This window comes from Euphorbia lathyris, chromosome 5 (assembly GCF_963576675.1).
Source record: "Euphorbia lathyris chromosome 5, ddEupLath1.1, whole genome shotgun sequence".
NCBI lineage: Eukaryota > Viridiplantae > Streptophyta > Magnoliopsida > Malpighiales > Euphorbiaceae > Euphorbia > Euphorbia lathyris.
The window spans coordinates 65,511,534-65,533,987 of record NC_088914.1 but is presented as its reverse complement, the minus strand read 5'-3'; the positions used below and the strand labels follow the sequence as shown (position 1 = coordinate 65,533,987).

Below are 22,454 nucleotides of genomic sequence, written 5' to 3'. Positions count from 1 at the left end.
GTGGCAAATTTGTAAATAAAAGGAAAGAGATGATGTAGAAAATTGTTTTATTTCTTTTCTTTAAAATATATTTTCCCGACATCTCTAACATCGTTTTTCGAAAATTTTTATACTATTAGACTCGTCTAAATTAGACGGTCATTTTAAGATCCCTGAAGCTCAAGTAAAAAAATTTCCGGTGAACGGAATCCGGGTGTACGTTTTCCGGCGAGAAAAAAAGTGTCCAGAAAATTCTCAAAAAATCCAGAAAATATAAAACATTATTCTAAGAAACTTTAATTCTTGGGTCGAAGCGGGATTTCTTACGGTTTAGTCCCAATAAAACTTTTTCCTTAATTTTATCCATTTTACATGATTTAACAGTTTGTTGGGTCAAAATTATAAGGAATATCGCTTTGAGCCAAGAATTAAAGTTTCTTAAAATGATGTTCTAAATGTTTTGGAATTTTTTGATAATTTTATGGGCACATTTTTTATCCACTTACATTGTTCCAAATCAGTGTACCATTTGTTCCAACATAATACTTATATTGTTCCAACAGAAAATTGTTTTATTTCTTTTCTTTAAAATATATTTTTTCGACATTTCTAACCTCGTTTTTCAAAAAAATTTTATACTATTAGACTCGTCTAAATTAGACGGTCATTTTAAGATCCCTGAAGTTCAAGTAAAAAAAATTCCGGTGAACGGAATCCAGGTGAGCGTTTTTTGGCGAGAAAAAAAGTGCCCAGAAAATTCTCAAAACATTCCAGAAAATGTAAAACATTATTCTAAGAAATTTTAATTCTTGGGTCGAAGAGGGATTTCTTACGGTTTAATCCCAATAAAACTTGTTCCTTAATTTTATCCACTTTGCATGCTTCAACAATTTATTGGGTCAAAACTATAAGGAATCTCGCTTTGAGCTAAGAATTAAAGTTTCTTAAAATGATGTTTTACATATTTTGAAAATTTTTTTTGATAATTTTCTGGGCAAATTTTTTGTCCTACTTACATTGTTCCAAATCAGTGTACCATTTGTTCCAACATAATACTTATATTGTTCCAACAAAAAAAATGTTTTATTTCTTTTCTTTAAAATACATTTTTCCAATATTTCTAACCTCGTTTTTCGAAAAATTTTATGCTATTAGACTCGTCTAAATTAGACGGTCATTTTAAGATCCCTGAAGCTCAAGTAAAAAAAATTATGGTGAACGGAATCCGGGTGGACGTTTTTTGGCAAGAAAAAACGTGTCCAGAAAATTCTCAAAAAATTCCAGAAAATGTAAAAGATTATTCTAAGAAACTTTAATTCTTGGACCGAGATTTCTTACGGTTTTGACCCAATAAATTGTTGAAAGATGTAAAATGGATAAAATTAAGGAAAAAGTTTTATTAGGACTAAACCGTAAGAAATCCTACATCGACTCAAGAATTAAAGTTTCTCCAATGTTTTACATTTTCTGGAATTGTTTGAGAATTTTCTGGGCGCTTTCGGGTTTTTTTATCGGAAAACGTCCATCTAACCACCGGATTCCGTTGATTTGGGACTAAACCGTAAGGAATCTCATTTTGAGTCAAGAATTAAAGTTTCTCAGAATAATGTTTTATATTTTCTGAAATTTTTTGAGAATTTTCTGGACATTTGTTTCTCATAGAAAAACAGATCGTTGGATTCCATTCACCGGAATTTTTTTTACCCGAGCTTCTGGGATCTTAAAATGACCGTCTAATTAAGACGAGTCCAACGGTATAAAATTTTTTGAAAAAAAAGGTTGGAAAAGTTGGGAAAATGCATTTTAAAGAAAAAAAATAAAACAATTTTCTTTTTCTTTTTATTTAAAAATTTGCCACATCCTTTTGGTTAATTACAAAATTAGTCATTGTCACATAATAAGGCTTGTCACACCATAAGAAATGTGTCACACCTGATCTATATATATATATATATATATATATATATATATATATATATATAATGTTGTTTCGGTATTTAAGGGAATATTTCATTAAAAAAAAAAAGAAAAAAAGAAAAGAAAAGTGTAAGAGATATATTTTATGTTGGGCGCGAAAGAAGAAACTTTGAAATATAAGTGATATCTCCCGCCAAGGTTTGTCTATATAATATAATATTTCAATCCACTTTCAATTCATTTAGATTTGGCTAGGCTAAGAAACAAGAATGGGGTTTCTGTTGGGAATTTTTCAGGATTGCGACAATTTAGCGGAAACGATAAAATAATTTTATTGAATTGTGAGGTTTACAAGAGAGCGTTACAATGAGATAAAAACAAAAATAGTACACTCAGGTGTTTCCCAAAATACCCGAATTAATTATCTTTACTATTTTGTCTTTCCCCAAAATAATTGAACTACCCTCTCTTAACAAATACACAATACTGCATGTATAAATTACTCTCTTTCAATACTCACAATTCTCTCCTTACCACCTAAATTTCTAATCCCTCAAAATCCAAAAATTAAGGAAGCATCTCCCTGGCTTTATAAGCCAAGGAGGGGATAAGGCCAGCAATAATTGCTGGCCTACCCAATTAATTAGGCAGCAGCAAATTGCCGCTGCCCATTATTTTGACTTGGACCACCAATTTCGGTGGTCCAATTTTCACATTTTTTTTTTATAATTTACAAATTACATGAAAAGCTCTCTAATTAATACAAATTACATAAATGATCCCTCTGGGACTTCAAACTAACAATTCCTTAATTGTTTTAAATTAATAGTTAATTTTTTTCAATAATCTTTCCCTTAACTATTAATTTAAAACTTTTCATTTTTTTTTATATATTTTATATGATGTACTTTCCCATCATCACCGGAGCACTTCTCTCCGCAAACAACTTCTCGGTGCACTTCTCACCGAATCAATGATGTACTTTCCCATCATCACCGGAGCACTTCTCTCCGCAAACAACTTCTCGGTGCACTTGTCTCCAAATTAAGCAAATTCTTCTTCGCCAACATGGTCTGTCATATTGACACTTTCTTTTCTCTTGTTTTTGCAATTCCGTTGCACGTGCCCAAACTTTTTGCACTTGAAACATTGAGGCTTCCCCTTGTACCAGCAGTCCTTCTCATCATGACCATGCTTTTTGCAATGACCACATTGAGGAATTTCCCTTTTTCCTTTTGAATCTTGGGTGAGGAAAACTCCCTCAACTGCTTCCTCATTTTTTCCATTTCTCATTGCTCTTCTTTGTTCTTGAGCTTGCAAAAAATTAATTAATTCGGATAAGGATAATTGACTTATATCTCTTGAATCTTCAAGAGATGAAAGTTTTGCCTCAAACCTTTCAGGCAAGCTCACGAACAATTTTTCAACAACTCTGCTATCAGGCAGATCTTCTCCCATTAGCCGGATTTTGTTCACAACCGCCATCAACCGGTCATAATACTCATGTACCGACTCATTTTCTTTCATTCTCAAAGTCTCAAAATCTCTTTTGAAATTCAAGACTTGCATCCTCTTTGTTCGTTCATTGCCTTCATAAAGTTCTTTCAACTTTTTCCAAGCTTCATTTCCTGTTTCACAAGTCATAATTCTCGTGAAAATTGACTCTGAGACAGCACCATGAATGATAGACAAAGCTCTTGGAGCTTTCGATGATTCCTCTTCATGAGCCCTTATTTGATTTAAAGTTGGATTGTCTCCAAGAGGTGTTACCTCCTTCTTAGATTCAACCCACTGCCATAAACCCAACCCTTTTAAATGAGTTTTCATTTTGATAGCCCAAATTTGATAATTTTCGCCATTGAAACTTGGAGGAGGAAAAACCGAGGATGATTGGTGGGCTGCCATTCTCCAAAACTCACTGATCCCTTAAGATCGTTGAAGCTCTGATACCAGTTGTTGGGAATTTTTCAGGATTGCGACAATTTAGCGGAAACGATAAAATAATTTTATTGAATTGTGAGGTTTACAAGAGGGTGTTACAATGAGATAAAAACAAAAATAGTACACTCAGGTGTTTCCCAAAATACCCGAATTAATTATCTTTACTATTTTGTCTTTCCCCAAAATAATTGAACTACCCTCTCTTAACAAATACACAATACTGCATGTATAAATTACTCTCTTTCAATACTCACAATTCTCTCCTTACCACCTAAATTTCTAATCCCTCAAAATCCAAAAATTAAGGAAGCATCTCCCTGGCTTTATAAGCCAAGGAGGGGATAAGGCCAGCAATAATTGCTGGCCTACCCAATTAATTAGGCAGCAGCAAATTGCTGCTGCCCATTATTTTGACTTGGACCACCAATTTCGGTGGTCCAACTTTCACTTTTTTTTTTTTTTTTTTTTTTTTAATTTACAAATTACATGAAAAGCTCTCTAATTAATACAAATGACATAAATGATCCCTCTGGGACTTCAAACTAACAATTCCTTAATTGTTTTAAATTAATAGTTAATTTTTTTCAACAGTTTCGGCATTTGGGTTCAGATATTTGCGATAAATGGAAGGAATGTCTGTCTCCATGAACCCGTAAGTAATTTCTTCCTTTCCATTCCTTAGTTTGATCTGATATCTGATATGATGATAGGTTAATTAGGGTTTCGTTTTCTAAATCTCCTAATATTTCTTCTTTTTAATTCCTTACTGATGATATTATCTTAATTAGTTAGGGTTAATTAGGGTTTCATTTTTTAATCTTTACCAGTCTTTATTATGAACAGATGAATCATATCAACAGATGAATCATATCAAGCGATTAAAAGAAGATCAAGTCCAACGACTCAAGAAAATGCTACAGTTGTTGTTGCTGCTATTGATGTTGCTGCTATTGATGTTGCTGCTGTTGCTGTTGCTTCAAATCATGCGATGGCAACAGCAACAACATCAGTAAAAGCAACATTCAATTCGAGTTCCCGGATTAACGTTGCCTAATTGATATTCAAAATCAACCAAAGCAAAGGTTAAAGAAAATGGCTTTATTAATGTTGTTTAATTGCCTAATTCGAGTTTCGGTATCAATCTTGAGGAATATTTATCTGTCAATAATGTTTATGATAATCAAGCAAGGATTGAATATGATCTGTTTGGAACTAATAATTAATGGAACAGCAACAGGATCCAATTCGAATCTCTGGATGGACAACGGTAGAAGAGCTTGAGGCTTTACTAATTGATATTCAAAATCAACCAAGAAAAGGTTTATATATATGAATTTACTCTTTGATTATCTTATTGTGTTTGTAATATTTATTTTATGTCTCATTTAGATTTTGATCTGGTTTTTGAATGTGTTTCCTCACAAATAATTTGGTCATTTTCACTTTACCAGTTCTTATCCTTTTTTATGTCTTCTGATTTGGTTATTTGCTATGTTTTAATTACAATTTGTTTGGTTTATGCTACAAAAACTAAATGGCCTTTTTTTTCTTTCTAGTTCTTACCCAATTCTCACATAGTTTCTCAAATAGCCTATAATCTATATAGCATTTATTTATTTATTTATTTATTTATTTGCGCCTGTTTATAATTTTTCTGTCCATCATTTCATATTAGGTGCTTAATCTCAAATTCATCACTTTTCAGATGAAACTGTTGATTTAGTGATAATTTGGATGTAGACTACATTATTGTTTTTTTCCCTTTATTTCTTTAATTGAAATTTAAATACATTCATTTTTATTTTCAAATGACTGACAGGATTCATTGAGTTATGGAGAAGAGAAGGAAACAAACACTGAGCATAAAAGTTGATTATTATTTGTTAAATAGTTTTAGACATGTGCTTTCCACGATTTTTTACCACGATTGTGTAAATGTCAGCAATTTAACTACAGATAAAAACTTTAATAAATATATAAATATTAGTGTAATAATTTTTTATTTTCTGTCGCTTCAATAATAATAAATACCATTATATGTTTTTTCATCACACAAATCAATTCACCTTTGATGTATATACATTCCAACATTCCAATATATAATGTTTTATACTCCATCCGTTTTATATTACATGTCTTTTTAGAGAGTTATACAAAACTGTATTGAAATTAGAGGAACTAAAATTATAATTTGGAGAACTTATAATTTAAAGATTGAAGAATGACACAAAACACATTTTCACTCAATTTTTATTCTTTTCATCCAACTTGATACAAAGGAAGACTCTTACATATATATATTTATATAACTAAAACCACATGAATTTATTTTAAACCACGTACTTGTCAAACTAAACACCACACATACAAATCTATACCTACCATACATTAATCTTTATTTTCTTCAACAAAATAAATGCATTTGACTTATGCATTGAAGACTTCTTCCTTATCTTCACATGAACTTACCCATTTTTTTATTATTTTTTATTCAAAATTAAGTTTAATTTTAGTTTAATATTTTAACATGTCCCCTTAAACTTAATTTTTCCTGACTCCTAGTTGAGTTCTCAAATGACTGAAGACATCATATTTTAACGGCTTCATTAAAATGTCTGCAATTTGATCTTATGTCTTCTTCACGTACTTCAGTGTCACATCTTTTTGCTCAATGCACTCACGAATAAAATGATATCTCGTGTCAATGTGCTTACTCTTGTTATTGAACACTGGATTTTTTGCTAATGTCAAAGCAGACTTATTATCAACAAAAATCTATGTTGGATCATTTTGACTCATTTGAAATTCTTCTAGCAATTTTCGGAGCCAAATCGCATGACACACACATGAGGTTGCAGCAACATATTCAGCTTCGCAGGTTGACAACGTCAAAATCGCATGCTTCTTCGAACTCCACGTAAATGCAGTATCACCAAAAAAAAAAAATACAAAACCAGTTGTACTTTTTCGGTCATCCTTGTCACCGGCACAATCACTATCACAGTATCCAACTAATTTGAGATCGTCAGTTTTTGAATAAAGTAATCCCAAATTAGTTGTACCTTTCACGTAACAGAGAATTCTTTTTTCTGCATTCCAATGTGACACCGTTGGGGCTTCCATGTATCAACTTACTAAGACGACTGCATAGACAAAATCCAGTCTCATACATGTCAAGTATCTAAGACTTTCAACCAAGCTTTGGAATAATGTCGGGTTGATTCTGTCTCCACCTTCATCTTTTGTCAACTTGATTCCACTTTCGACCGGCGTGCTGACGGAATTACAATTTTCCATCTTGAACTTCTTTAAGATCTCCTTTGCAAAACCACTTTGGAAAATAAAAAAAATTTCGCCATTCTGCTTCACTTCAATGCCAAGATAATATGACATTAGACCAATGTCAGTTATCTCGAACTCACGAGCCACTGTCTTCTTGAACTCTTCAAACATCTTAGGATTGTTCCCTGTAAAAATGAGATCATCCACATACAAACAAACAAGTAACATATCTCAATTTTTCACCTTTGCATACAGGACATATTCATGTGGGCATTTGACAAAACCATTTTCTATAAAAAAAATTGTCAATACGACTGTTCCAGGCTCGTGGTGCTTGCTTAAGACCATAAAGTGCCTTTTTCAATTTTAGCACTTTATTTTCTTGACCTTTCACAACATACCCAGGTGGTTGTTGGATATAAATTTCCTCTTCCAGATTTCCGTTGAGAAATGCGGATTTCACTTCCATTTGATGGATTCTCCACCTGTGTTGAGCAGCTACAGAAAATACCAGTCTGATACTCTCCATTCTGGCAACAGGAGCAAAAACTTCATTGTAGTCAACTTCGGGTCGTTGACTGAACCCTTTCGCTACCAATCTTGCTTTATGTCGGACAATTTCACTGTTTGCATCTTTCTTTGCTTTGAACACCCATTTAACTCTAATGGATTTTTTACCGGCCGGAAGTGACATCAGCTCCCATGTTTTATTTTTCTCGACCGAATGAATCTCCTATTCCATGGCTTTTCTCCATTTTTCATCTTTCATTGCTTTTTCTGGATCTGTTGGTTCATCATTGAGATTTCTTGTTACATCATAGGGATCTTTAATATGTATGAATTTTTTAGGCTTTCCGGGCGGATGTTCATCTAAACTGTCTTCATCACTCGAGGACGAACTCCAACTAGATGAGCATGCTGATGTCGAACCAGTTGCTAGTGTTGTGGCTGCGACTGTGGCTGGTTCTTCCTGATCACTGTCTTCATCCATTAAAGGATAAAAACTGTAGTTGTTTTCTTTTTCACCGGTCCAGTCCCAAACTGCTTCTTCATCAACGGTGACATCTCTACTAATGACGATTTTCTGAGTCTGAGGATCGAACATTTTTACCCTTTGGAATGTTCTGAATAGCCCACAAACAAGTATTTCCTGCTTTTATCATCTAGCTTCTTGCTTCTTCATCTGGTACATGGACACAAGCAACACTGCCAAAAACACGTAAATGAGAAATACTGGGTTTTATTCAGCTCCATGCTTCTTGTGGAGTTTGATCCCAAACACTGACAGTTGGCGATCTGTTCAATAGGTAGACAGCACAGTCTACTGCATCTGCCCATAACTGCTTCGGTAAATTTTTGCTTTTTAACATGTTCCTCACCATGTTGAGCACCTTCTGTTCTTTCTTTCTACTACGCCATTTTGCTGAGGTGATCTGGGGACTGAAAGGAATTGACGGATTCCATGCTCTTCACAAAATTGCTTGAAAGAGATGGATATGTATTTCACCGCCTCTGTCTGATCTGAGTGCTTTAATAAAATGGCCACTTTCTTTTTCCACTTGGGCTTTGAATTTTTTAAATGTTTCAAAAATTTCTGATTTTTCCTTCAAAAAATACACCCAAGTTTTTCTACTATAATCATTAATGAAAAGTAGAAAATATTTATTTTTACCCAAAGAATGTGGAGTGATCGGTCCACACACGTCTGTGTGAACTGGTTCTGAATTGTTTTCCAACAAGACATCCTTCACACAGTTGATGAGGCTGGTCAAAATGAGGCAATCCGTTTACCATCTACTTCTGTCCCAACAGCTTCAGTCCTCTAAAATTGAGATGCCCGTACCGTAGATGCCAAAGCCAGGGGGACTTTGCACACAAGCTTTCAAACATTTGGCCACGTCCATCTGAATGTTAATTGTGAACATTCTGTTTTTCGCCATGTGTACTCGTTCAATCAATTCCTTTTTCTCATTCAACAGGAGTAGTCTCCGGTCCGCCATATGAACTTCATAATTTTTCTCTAGTAACTGTCCCAAACTCAAAATATTGCTTTTCATGTTAGGAACATAATAAACATTATCAATAAACTGGTGAGCGCCATTTTTGAGCCGAAAAGAATGGTTCCTTTGCCTGTAATATGAACCTTGGAGGAATCTCCAAATACAACATTACCGCGAAACGGATTCATAAAGCTACACGAACATCTTCTTGTCACCACACATATGGTTACTTGCCGCATTGTTAAGATACCATATATTATTTTCGTGATTTTCTTCACCTTCGCATGTAAGTAACACTGTGCCAGTTACTTCCTCATCTTGAATATTATTACCAGTCTCCTCTACCTCCCTAGGCGGACTCCAATATTCCACCGCGTAGTGACCGTACTTAGAGCAATTGTAACATTGAATGTTGGACTTGTCGCGTCCTTCATTCGGCCTCCAGTTTCCTCTTTCTTGACCGCGTCCTCTGCCTCTTCCTCTACCTTTGGTGAATTGAGTGCTTTTGTCATTGTTGTTGTTGCCGTTTTCATTTCTGCCTTGACTTCTACCACATCCTCATCCTCTACCATTTCCTCCTCGACCTCTTCCGCATCCTCTACCGGACTAACTACTTTTGCAATTTTTAAACACAGTCTTCGTTGCTAAGACTTGTTCTGCAGAATCTTCTCTTTGTTTCTCAAACCGCTCCTCACGTGCTTGTAGTGACCCTACAACTTCATCAACAGACATTTCGCTGATGTCTCTGGACTCCTCCATAGCCACCACTATGTAATCAAATTTTGGTAGTAGTGATCGCATAATTTTTTTCAACAATTATGGACTCTTCAATTTTTTCTCCATACTGCCGCATCTAATTTACGACAAATTTTACTCAGGATGAGTAATCACTAATGGCCTCCGTCTCTTTCATCTTCATCATCTCAAATTCTCCTCTCAGCATTTGCAAACGAACTTTTTTAACCTTCTCCTCCCCTTGAAGAGAAACTCGTAGGATTTCTCGCGCTTGTTCGGCGGTGGTAGCTTCGGCTACTTTATCGAACATTAATTCATCCAAACCTTGATGGATGAGAGTAAGCGTCTTTTGATCGCTTTTGCGATTTTTTTGCAGAGCATCTTTTTCTGCATGTGGCAACGTTGCCTCATTGGCTGGGACTACGTAGCCTTTTTTAACTATGTCCCAGACATCTTGACATCCGAGTAATGCCTTCATTCGAATACACCAACTTTAATAATTGGTTTTGGTGGGCTGAGGGTATTGATAAGGAAGTTTGAGACCGTCTGACATTTTTGTAGGGTCTTTGGAACACTTCGTTTTGAGATAGTATAATTATTTTTGCGGAAGATTGACTCTCGTAATGTGGCTCTGATACCACTTTGTTGAAATTAGAGGAACTAAAATTATAATTTGGAGAACTTATAATTTGAAGATTGAAGAATGACACAAAGCACATTTTCACTCAATTTTTATTCTTTTCATCCGACTTGATACAAAGAAAGACTCTTACACACACACACACAGACACACACACACACACATATATATATATATATATATATATATATATATAAATAACTAAAACCACATGAATTAATTTTAAACCATATACTTGTCAAACTAAACACCATACATACAAATCTATACCTACCATACATTAATCTTATTTTCTTCAACAAAATAAATGCATTTGACTTATACATTTGAAGGAAGACTTCTTCCTTATCTTCACGTGAACTTGCCCTTTTTTTATTATTCTTTATTCAAAATTAAGTTTAATTTTAGTTTAATATTTTAACATACTGATCATATAAAATGACATGTAATATGAAACAAAAAAAAGAATCTTTAGAAAGACATGTAATATGAAACAGAGGTAGTATCAATTAACCAGATCTGTTAGATTGAAAAATAAATAATAAAACTGTTGTCAGTTGGACTGGAAAAAATATTTTTTGTTTTATATAGGGTCAAATTTATGATTATAAATAAGTTTAAACTTAAATAATTAATTTAGGTTATTATTTAGTAAATTTAGTTAATTTTAATTATAGTAAGTTGATGGTTTATTAATTAATTATAATTTATTATAATTAAAATTAATACTTTTTTTTGAAAGCGGAGTTAAAGTTAATATTAGTTGAGAAATTAAAGGGATAAATACTAAAGGTACTTTATGTGGACAATTGAAAGTTATAACACTTGCATTTCAGTTTTAAAGAAAGTGAATGAGAGTCCATCCTATGATTTTAATAAGCATGGATCTAGCTTTGGTCATTCAAAATCCACGTGAATACTACTGGTCATGATTAGTATGTGTAAATTATTTGAAGTGTGAGTTTTCTTTGAAAATTGAGAACATTGATTTCTTGGCAGTTATTTGGAACATGTATAAATACAAGGACGGATAACAAAGAAACTCCAGCCAATCAATCAAACAAACTTAAAGAAAACCAAAACTCTCCCAAACAAAGTGATTCAACTACAAAGTTTCAATTTAGAATTGTTTTGCATTTACAATTTAGTTTCAAAGCTTCATTTGCAATTAGATTTTCTAGCAATCAATTTACTTTTTCAGCAAAGTGCATTTCAATTCTACCAAATTTCCTTTACTTTGGCATCGTGTTTCAATTAGATTTCTATTCCCTATAATTAATTGCGAACTTAGCTTTTTCTTCCTTTTAGCTTTCAAAGACAGTGATTAGAAGTAATTTAATTTTGAGCAAATCGTTTTCTAAGTTTTCCATAAAGTTTCTAGCACTATCAATTTCATCCTTACTAAAAAGGGCAAGAAACAGCTTGGCACGCTCGGTGAGACTCCAACATGCCGCCAAAGAAAAGTTCTAAAGATAATATTATTGTTGTTGCATTTAATAATGTAGATGTTGTACCTGGTACTACATGACAAGTTGCTGACATTGTTGAGCAAATTGAAGGAGCACTCCATACTTCTTCAAGGACCGATGAACTGGGTTTCAATCCTCCAACCCGAAACAAGGAGGGACCTCACTCTCAAGTTCAAGATGAGAGTAAATGTGGCTGTAGTCTTGGCCAACATGACAAAAGTGCTTGAGGTTATGGCAAAAAAAATATGATGTTACTTTCTTATAGGTTAAAAATAAGATTGATAAATTAGTGGATCACAAGATGGATCAAATGGATTTTACTGCTGCTAGTTCACCCTCAAAAGGGAAAAGGTGGTTCTTCTTCTTTTAAAGACATCAAAAGAAACCATGGAGAAAAGTACATTATTCCTCAACACATGGAGGAGAATCCTACAAAAAGTCTCAATGCACAAGGCTGAAATCTAACTAGCAGCAGGCCTAATCGTCCCATTGTTCCTAATGTTCTTTTGCAGGGCCACACTGCTATGCAAACTTCCCATAACCATTATGTGAGCAATGAGGAGATAGACTCGGGGGGCATGATGGGGGAATGGAGGAAATTGAGGGACATCCTATAATTACAACATGAGGTTTTCAAGGGCAGTCACTTCCACCTATGAACAACTTAATGGACATTGATGTTGTAAGAGATATTGGTCAAAAACCCTATGGCCCATGACTTAGACAAGTGGGGAGGCCAGAGTTTCATAAGCCCCATCTTGAGGTCATTAATAGGGAGAATCCTTACCTAAGGGGCTACCGTATCCCATATTTCATTTTATTCTCTAATAAAGATGGACAATCTACCTTGGAGATAACATATGGCTTGGTTCATAATTCAGTATGGAGAACTGGTTAATCTTTCAAATTTCAACAATTACAAGCTTATGATATTCCCTAACTCACTCACTGGTATTGGCATTTACTTAGTATTCTACTTGACCTTATAATTTGGTGTTTAAATGGCACGAATGGAAAGACAATTCCACACCGAATTCTTTCAGGCTAAACCAGAGATATGTGTGGCTGAGTTATCTAGAATGTCATAAAAAAGTGTTGAAGAGCTAACAAGTACATTGCTCATTTCAAACGTATAAGGAGAAGATGTAGAGTATTCTGATCGGAGCAAGAGTTTGTGAGAATGGCTTAGTGCGGGCTGGACATGGAGTTGAGAAAAAACATTCAAGGAATGGAGTTCAGAGATTTCTGTGAACTAGGACATGGAGTTGAGAAAAAACATTCAAGGAATGGAGTTCAGAGATTTCTGTGAACTAGTTGCTAAAGTATCAGAGTATGAAGAACTCTTGAGGGAGGAAAGCCAAAGAAAGAAAACATCAATTGGTTCATACTACTAAGAAGTGAACAACTCAAAATTGCAATAACTAAGCTTTCAGACAAAAGAGCTCAAATTTGTCCATTCTGATTCAAGTTAAGCAAGGAGAGAGAGACAAATAAAGCAATCCTAACTACACTTTTGATGTTAGGAACACAAAAGAAATATTTGACTATCTTGTCAAGGAAAAGTTTATTACTTTTCCTCCAAACTTCAAACTTCCATCCAAATAAGAGTTAAAGGGAAAAACTTATTACAAATTTCATGACTCTTGGAACCACTAGCTATTAGTTCATGTTAGTCTTTTAAGAATGTGGTGCAAGATTGCATTGACCATGGTGTTCTTAGATTCCTAAAGAAGGAGTCTATGCTAGATTCCCAGAGAATAAGGGGCAATATCCTATACCAAAAATTCATTTTGTACTTGTTGCTTCCATTTGTTGTCCTCGAAGGTGACATGGAGTGTGATGGTGTCAAGGATGGGAACTTCCATGTTTAATAGTCACACGAGGACTGGAAAGTACTCTATCAGAGCCTCTTGTGGGATATCTTCAGTTGTTTCAACACTCGAGAAGTTAATAGGTTGCTTATGCTACTCCCAACAGAGTGTTAGGAAATATTTTGGACATTATCTCGTCATCTTCTGTGAATAGGTTCATCATCTTCATAAATGACCTCCTAGTCTCTTGAATGAGGGGCTTTTCTGAGTTTCCCTCTTAGTTGTCGGGATTAGCGCTCATTTTTCTCTTCCTTTTGATGAGCTCCGCGCTTAAGATTAGTATTTGTTATGTCTTTCACTGGGTTTTTCGTCTTATTTATTGACTCTTTTCTGATGTGCTCGGGAGAGGGAGTTCTATCCTTGGTGAGGTAAGCCCATGACTATTGGTTTTCTCAATGTAGCTACAACTAGGCCTCGACCATTTTTGTTTGGGAGTCTAGTAAGTTCTAGATGGCTGCAAGAAGTGCATCATTAGAGTTAGTAGGATGCACCCAAGTAGTATCGTTTTTTGTCGAATGGTCATTGGGATTCTAGTGGCCACACAATGTGTTTGTTATAAGACGAGGTCTCTTCTTCTTTGTTTGTCGAAGAGACTTGTGTGTTCTTCGATTTCTCTTGTGATGAAATGTTAAGTCTGATCCAACTTCCAGAGATTGACTTCTTCTAGAAAGTTTGACATTAGTTGGGTGGCCCTAGTTTAAACTTTAAGTTAATAGGAAAGTAAATGATCAGCTCATAATTAATAAAGAGAGAAAAAATTACCCCTTTAAAGAGATGAAAGCATCTCGTTGAAGTAGGTTTTGCTCCTAGGTTTGTCTATGATGTGAGGCAATTTAGACCTTGGACCTACTTCCTATATGAAAATCTACTTTCCTAATGGCTTCCTTTTGAGGCGAATTAGGCCTAAAGGGAATGAGTCCGAATAAAAAAAAATTAAGAAAATTAATTGTTTCATTCAAATTAAAAAAAAAACTACATCTTGATAAGTAATTAAAAAAATTAAAAACTACATCAGATAAGCTTCATTCTACATCTTCAAATTCATAGATCGTGATAGAATAATATTAGACAATGCATAAAACTATTTTTTGCACAGTGGTGAGAAATATGCACGCACCATACAGAATCGACTTCACACTTTTTTTCTATAAGAATGACTTCAAAATCTTTTTATGAGTCATATCAATATGATAATAGATAAAACTAAGGATGTTCAAAAACCGAACCGACCCGAAATAACCGATCGAACCAATAGATTTTGATTTTTCGGTTCGGTTTTCAATCTATTAGGTTTGGTTTCGGTTTAAAATATTTAGAAATATCAGTAATATCGGTCGGTTCGGTTTCTATGACAAAATAACCGAATTAACCGAGCCGACCGAAATATAGATTAATTAGATTTATAATTTAGGTAGAGACTTTATATGACCTAGACTTTGCATTTTTCTCCGACCATTCAAAAAACGCAACTATTTATAATTTTTTTATCAATGTTAAGTCCAATACATTACTATTATTCTACTAAGAAAAATACAGTAATACTGTTCAAACCTTGCACTAATACTGATCAAATCAATAACATAAGTGCAGATTATGGTTGTAATGCGAATTATGGTCGTAGAAGATTGAAATTCAACTATTTATATCTTAAAATTTGAATCGGCATCTTTTTTTGTAATTATATTTTAATAAAATTTAATTTTTAATTCAAACTTTGCCTAAATTTTATGTTGTATGCTATTCAATTTGCATAACTATTTTTAAAATTTTAGATTAAATTAAATTAATTAAAACTTATAAAATTATAAATATTAATTTATTTTTTTATTTTAACTAGTTAGTATGTGTTAAAACCGAAAACCGAACCAAACCGATCGAAATAAAACGGTTTGGTTTGATTCGGTTAGGTTCGGTTCTCATTTTAGGTATTATTCGGTTATTTCGGTTCGGTTTGGTTTTAAGACCAAACCGACCGATGGACACCCCTAGATAAAACTCTTCTACCTTTCCATGAAAACTAACTTGATAATACCCATACAGCGAGACATTACACTCATATAGGGAGAAACACTTCCAATGTTATGGAGAAAGAACATGCCTTATATATAAAGGAATGTCAAACTTATCATAGTATTAGATCGGGCCTAATGCATACCCAGCCCTTTAAAGTTGTCCATTTTGTTCATTTAACCCCCTCACCTCACGGGACAACCCTTTAACCCTCTAAACTCCAAAAAAACGCTACTTTTAACCTCATATCGTTCGACGTGGCATTGACCTAGTCAACGTTTGTGTCTCAAACATAGGAGGCGCGTGGGAGGATTTTGTTCTTGCCTCCAACAATAAAAAAAATACATACCCAGCCCCCTAAAGTTGTCCGTTTTGTTCATTCAACCCCCTCACCTCACGGGACAAACCTTTAACCCCCTAAATTCCAAAAAAACTCCTAGTTCCAACTCAAGTACGACATTGGAGATAAAGAAGATTTAATTGGTGTCTTTCTAATTTTTAATTGGTGCTTTTTTTAGTCTCAATCCACGTTGGAATTGTAAAAAATGCTTTAACTTTGTATGAATTATGACCACATTGTATATAGATACATTGGAAGGCAATACAAAGGAAGAGTTAAAATCTGATTTAACATGAAGTATAGAATACAGTGGAAGAGAAGTGATGACTAAATGATATTTATAGCAAATTTTCAATATTAAGGACTTTCAAAAGAAGAAAGTAGGAAAGAAAAGAGCAAATCAAGTTTATTTCATCATATTTAAAAAAAAAGTAGCCATTACACAATATAATGCATACAAGAAAGGTAGCTATTACACAAGATAATGCATATACAAGATAAGAACAGCAGCAAACAAGAAAGGTAGCCATTACACAATATAATGCATACAAGAAAGGTAGTTGTTGCTCGCCGATCACATATGCTCTTGCTCGCCGAGCAGAAGTCCTAATTCGTTTGGTCGATGCCCTGAGTGCCTGATGAAGTGGGGAAATCGATTTCCCCAAGGTGCTCACCGAGCACACCCATTCTTGCTCGCCGAGCATGTGAGGGAATATCCCGTTACACACGTGTCATGCGCGTGATACACACGGACAACATTATATCTCGGCAGTCTAAAATATGGTGTTAAAAGTAGCGTTTTTTTGGAGTTTAGGGGGTTAAAGGGTTGTTCCGTGAGGTGAGAGGGTTAAATGAACAAAATGGACAACTTTAAAGGGCTGGGTATGCATTAGGCTTATTAGATCGAATAAAAGTTTTACTCAATAACAAAAAAAAAAAAAAAATGACAGACCTCTGATAGTTTTCTTGACGAGCTCCCACGGTGGCAATTTAGAACTCAAAAATCTAAGAAACAAAACTAAATAATCATGTTAATAGAATACATTTTAAATGATATTAAAAATTAAGAAATTAAACATTAGTCCATAATTACATTAAGCCAAAATTGATGGGTACTAAGAAAAGGTTGAAATACAATAGGAAAATTGCATACAAGTGACGTTAAAAAGCAGATGAAGAAAACAAGATAGAATTTTCGATCAAAACATGCAAAAACGGATTCTTCAATTTAGACAACCATTCTACAAACTTTGGATCAATCTCCACTTAGCTGTATATCTTCTTCGCTTCTTTTTTAACTCCCAAAGGCCCACCTTTCCCAACTCGGGATCAAAAAATCCCAATCCAGCAGCCGGAATCACACTCTCAACTTTCTTTTGTTCCGATCCGATCAAATATGCCCCCAAGAAATGGCCATCGTGAAGAAACTGTAATCGAAATTCAGAATAATAAGCCAGTGAATTTCACAGGAGGACTTGAGTTCACTAATCTTACTTATACAGTCACTAAGAAGAAAAAGTTGGAGGGGAAATGGATAAGCCAAGAAGTGGACTTGTTAAACATGATTACAGGGTATGCACCCAAAGGTTGCATCACCGCCGTCATGGGGCCTAGCGGTGCCGGAAAATCTACGCTCTTGGATGGACTGGCTGGCCGGATAGCAAGTGGTAGCCTGAAGGGTAGAGTGTCGTTTGATGGGACAGAAATGAGTCCAAGCTTGATAAAGAGAACTTCTGCTTATATAATGCAGGAAGATAGGCTTTTTCCTATGCTTACTGTTTATGAAACTTTAATGTTCGCTGCTGATTTTCGCCTCGGCCCGATTTCTACAACCGACAAGGTTCATCGTGTTGAGAAGCTGATCGAGCAGCTCGGTTTATCGGTACATAGCATTTTTCATCTTACTAGCACGGACACATTGATTTTAAAACGTATCTCTACCAGTCTCTTAATTTGACTCAAGTTAAAATTTGAAATTGGAGAGTTAAAAATCACTCAGAGAATCTTTATCGTCTCTAAAAAGTGAATATGAAAAATATTGTTGAAAATTATATATATTAGTCTCTCTTAAATCACTAATACTCAATTATATATTAATCACCGTGAGTCTATTGGAGATGATCTTAATATTGTTAACCTTTTGATTGTAGTCGGCACGAAACACTTACATAGGCGACGAAGGAACACGAGGAGTATCCGGTGGAGAGAGACGAAGAGTGTCAATAGGCGTCGACATAATCCACGGACCCTCGTTACTTTTTCTCGACGAACCAACTTCAGGTCTAGATTCCACCAGTGCACATAGCGTAATTGAAAAAGTTCATGACATTGCTAGATCAGGCAGTACAGTGATTCTGACAATTCATCAACCATCGTCGAGAATCCAATTGCTTCTGGATCATCTGATAATTTTAGCTCGTGGACAGCTCATGTTTCAAGGATCTCCGAAAGATGTGACTCTCCATTTGAATCGAATGGGGAGAAAAGTACCAAAAGGAGAAAACTCAATTGAGTATCTTATTGATGTTATACAAGAGTATGATCAAACTCAACATGGAGTGGAAGCAATTGCTGAGTTTGCACGAACTGGTATGAAACCACCGAAGTTATCTGATGAGGAGTTGTCGGCGGTGTCTACTGTTAATTATGTGACACCGCCGCCGCGGTCGAGGAAGAACCGGAAGAGTCGGATGGGGGTGGAAGAGTCGAGGAAAAATGGTGGGAAACGGCTTCCTTTAGAAGCAAGTATACAAGAGTCTAATGAATTTGACCATAGTTTGAGGAGTCCTTCTTGGAGCATGAGCAGTCATGTTGGGGTTGTGCAAACTCTCAGATTTACACCTTCTCGCCAAAGGAATGATCGGAAATTGCAAAATCCAATGAGGTAATATTCTAGGGTAAATGATATATTTGTGTTGAATGATCAAAGTATTTCTTGGTTTAGGGTGATTGGTAAAGAAATTTATGAGTTTAGGGTGAACCGTTGGTCATATTGACGGATGAAATGGACTCTTCTAGTAAAGCTGGGGGCAAATAATCTTTGCCCGGCCCCAAACATTTCTACGATTATGTTTACTTTTTGAAATTTTTTTACTGTGGATCAAGATCAGTAATGGTCATTTCATTCAAACGATGCCACATCATTTTAATTGTTGAGTGGAAGAACTATTACTGGTCCTAATTCATAGTAGATTTTTTCGTTAGATGTGTAGATGGTTTGATTGTCATACAAGCGTATACGTTTATATGATACGATTAGACATGCCTTAAAATAGCTTGCATCTCAAAAAGGGTTGGTTTGTAGGTCACTATAAATATTGAGTCTGGTTTTTAGTTTTCCCTTTCTTCTATAGATGTTTCATCCATCTCTAACATAAAACACCCTAAACTTATAAATACTTATAACTCGAGTAAATTACATCTATAGTCATGAACATTTATCTTATTTTTATTATGGTCTCTGAACTTCAAAATTCGATATTATAGTTATTGAACTTTGTACTTTGCTAACATAATCACTCATAGTACATTTGATCAAGTCAAAATGACAGATAAAAACCTCAAAATCAAAAAGTCCAATAATTAAAATTGGTACCATCATATTTCATTGCAACCATCATTTTAGACTATCCAAATAATCATTTTCTTAGTATTTCCTCTGTAATCATTCCTAATCAAATAACACACGAATAAACTCAAAAATCAAAAAGTTTAAGAATTAAAAATGCTTAAAATTTCATTTCTATTTTGATATTCATCTTGATCAACCCGTAAAAAGAGTTATAATGTTAGTAAATTGCAAAATTCCGACAACATAATAAAACTAAGTACAAAATTCAAAGATCATCAGCCTAATTTATCTATGATAAACCAAGAAATACTTTAATAATTCACCACAAATGTAAAATTCTATTCTTTGAAATTCATGCATTCATCTTCACCTATTGTTAATTATGGATACTGACTTATTTAGTTTTGTTGCAGTTCATCCCCAGGTTACTACACATACTCAAGTGAAATCCTACCAAACACACCAACACCTCATAGCAGCGACTACACAGTAAACGAAAACGACTACCTCACCCCTAACATCATCCCAAACAAAATGCCATACCATCTTGCTCCCAAATTCTCCAACTCCTTCATCTCCGAGACATGGATTCTCATGCGCAGAAACTTCAAAAACATCGGCAGAACACCCGAACTCTTCCTCTCAAGACTCCTAGTCTTAACAATCATGGGATTCATGATGGCCACCATGTTCAAAAACCCTAAAGACGACTCCGATCAAGGCATAACTCAACTTCTAAGTTTCTTCATCTTCACCGTTTGCCTCTTCTTCTTCTCCTCAAACGACGCCGTCCCCGCCTTCATTCAAGAACGTTTCATCTTCGTCCGCGAAACGTCCCACAACGCGTATAGAGCATCTTCTTACACCATTGCTGGACTTATAACTTATCTCCCTTTTCTTCTACTTCAATCTGGTGTTTATGCTGGAATTGTCTGGTTTGCCCTCAAGCTTCGAGGTCCTTTCTACTACTTCTTGATTGTCCTCTACGTGTCACTTCTCTCGACGAATTCGTTTGTGGTGTTCGTGAGTTCGGTTGTACCTAATTATATTCTGGGTTATGCAGCGGTTATTGCTTTTACTGCTCTATTTTTCTTGTTCTGTGGGTATTTTTTGAATAGTCATGATATTCCAAAGTATTGGAAATGGATGAACAAGATTTCGACGATGACTTATCCGTATGAAGGGCTTTTGATGAATGAGTTTCAGACATCTCATGTGTTCTCGCATGTTCAGACAGGAGAAGGGAAAGTTCCTGTTAATGGTACTATGATTCTGCAATCGCTGAAGATTAGTACGGAGGAATGGGATAAATGGGAGAATGTGATTATTATGTTGGGTTGGGCTGTTTTTTATAGGATCTTGTTTTATATAGTTCTTCGATTCTTTTCTAAGAATCAGAGATCGTAGAACTAAAGGGAGGACAATTTGGGATTGTTGTTGAATATTTTTACTCTATATTTGTTGTTTCATATATATGTAATTGTAGTCTTAAATATTAATTGTTTCTTGTAATTTTGTTATATAGTCTTAAATATTATTCTCACATGTTTTTTTTTTTTTGCCCTCATTACTATAAATCTTCGTAGTGGTTTTGAGAATGGGTAGATCTACCCTTACCTAAACTTTGTGTAACAAAAAACAAATAACCCTTCAACTCATCCATAGAGTTTACTAATATATAGCTCCCTTCACTTTTATGGTTAACTAGAATTAGGTCCGTGCAATGCACGGATTACATGATTTTACTCTATTGAATAAATATAATTTTGATATTAAATATTAATCGAAATTATAAACATATAGATGCCACTTATTGTGTCATTTTTTGACTCGTGTAGGATTTTCTATAATCGAATAATTTTTGTTGTAATATTTAACAAATTAATTTAAATCTAATAAATTTTTAGGTATTAAAATTGATTTTATTTGAGATAATTTGTTAAATATTGTACTTCAAAACTGAATTGATATCTAAACTTCAATTTAGACTAAATTAAACCCGTCAATGTGGTTTAGAGACCATATTGACCTTAAATTCAATTATAATTTGAAAAACAAATAAACTCATTCGTATTTTTATATATATTTAATAAAATTGATACACTAAATTATTCTCATATAATTTAGTAATTTGATACTTGAAATAAATAAATAAAAACTCATTTTTATCCATATCTACCCTAATTATAATTTAAAAATTAACTCCTGATAATCTAATGTTTTGAAAAAAAATAAAACAATAATAGCTTTATGTTGGAAAAAAATAAACTCATTCGTATCCTATTTAATAAAATAGACATAATATTTTTATGGGTAATTAATTTATTAGTCCCTATATTTTGACAAAACATACTGTTTAGTCCTTGTATTTTTAAAAACACACGGTAAAGTCCCTAACGTTTTTCTCGATGAACTATTTAGTTCATAAAGTTTTTCTCGATGAACTGTTTAGTCCCTGCCGTTAAACTCTCATGGAGATTCTGTTAGTCAATTTAGATTTGAGTTCTTCTTTTCTTTTATTTTCCCTTCCTTTAAACTCTAATGAATCTGAAATCAACTTTGTGTGTTCTTTTTGTTGATTTTCTTCTTAATCGTTCAAATTCGTAAGCATTGGTTCTGTTCTATTTCTTGTTCTCCATATAAATAACTTCTTCTTCTAAATTGGATTTCCTCTTCTGAAGTTTGAAGGTAATTAGTAA

General features: G+C 34.2%; 1 protein-coding gene across 1 annotated transcript; it reads left to right on the top strand.

Moving 5' to 3' along the window:
• The first annotated feature begins 17,580 nt into the window (after positions 1-17,580).
• Positions 17,581-21,162, top strand: LOC136229080 (ABC transporter G family member STR2-like). The gene is made up of 3 exons (XM_066017643.1): positions 17,581-18,066; positions 18,335-19,068; positions 20,169-21,162. Exons 1-3 carry the CDS (start codon positions 17,581-17,583, stop codon positions 21,160-21,162), a joined length of 2,214 nt encoding a protein of 737 aa, XP_065873715.1.
• The last annotated feature ends 1,292 nt before the right edge of the window (positions 21,163-22,454 follow it).

What these genes read in the sequence shown, in the direction of transcription:
- LOC136229080 (XM_066017643.1), top strand. Translation starts at nt 17,581, where the DNA reads ATGCCCCCAAGAAATGGCCATCGTGAAGAAACTGTAATCGAAATTCAG. An exon ending in TCGAGCAGCTCGGTTTATCG is followed by an intron (nt 18,067 to 18,334) that starts GTACATAGCATT and finishes TTTTGATTGTAG; the next exon opens with TCGGCACGAAACACTTACAT. An exon ending in AAATTGCAAAATCCAATGAG is followed by an intron (nt 19,069 to 20,168) that starts GTAATATTCTAG and finishes GTTTTGTTGCAG; the next exon opens with TTCATCCCCAGGTTACTACA.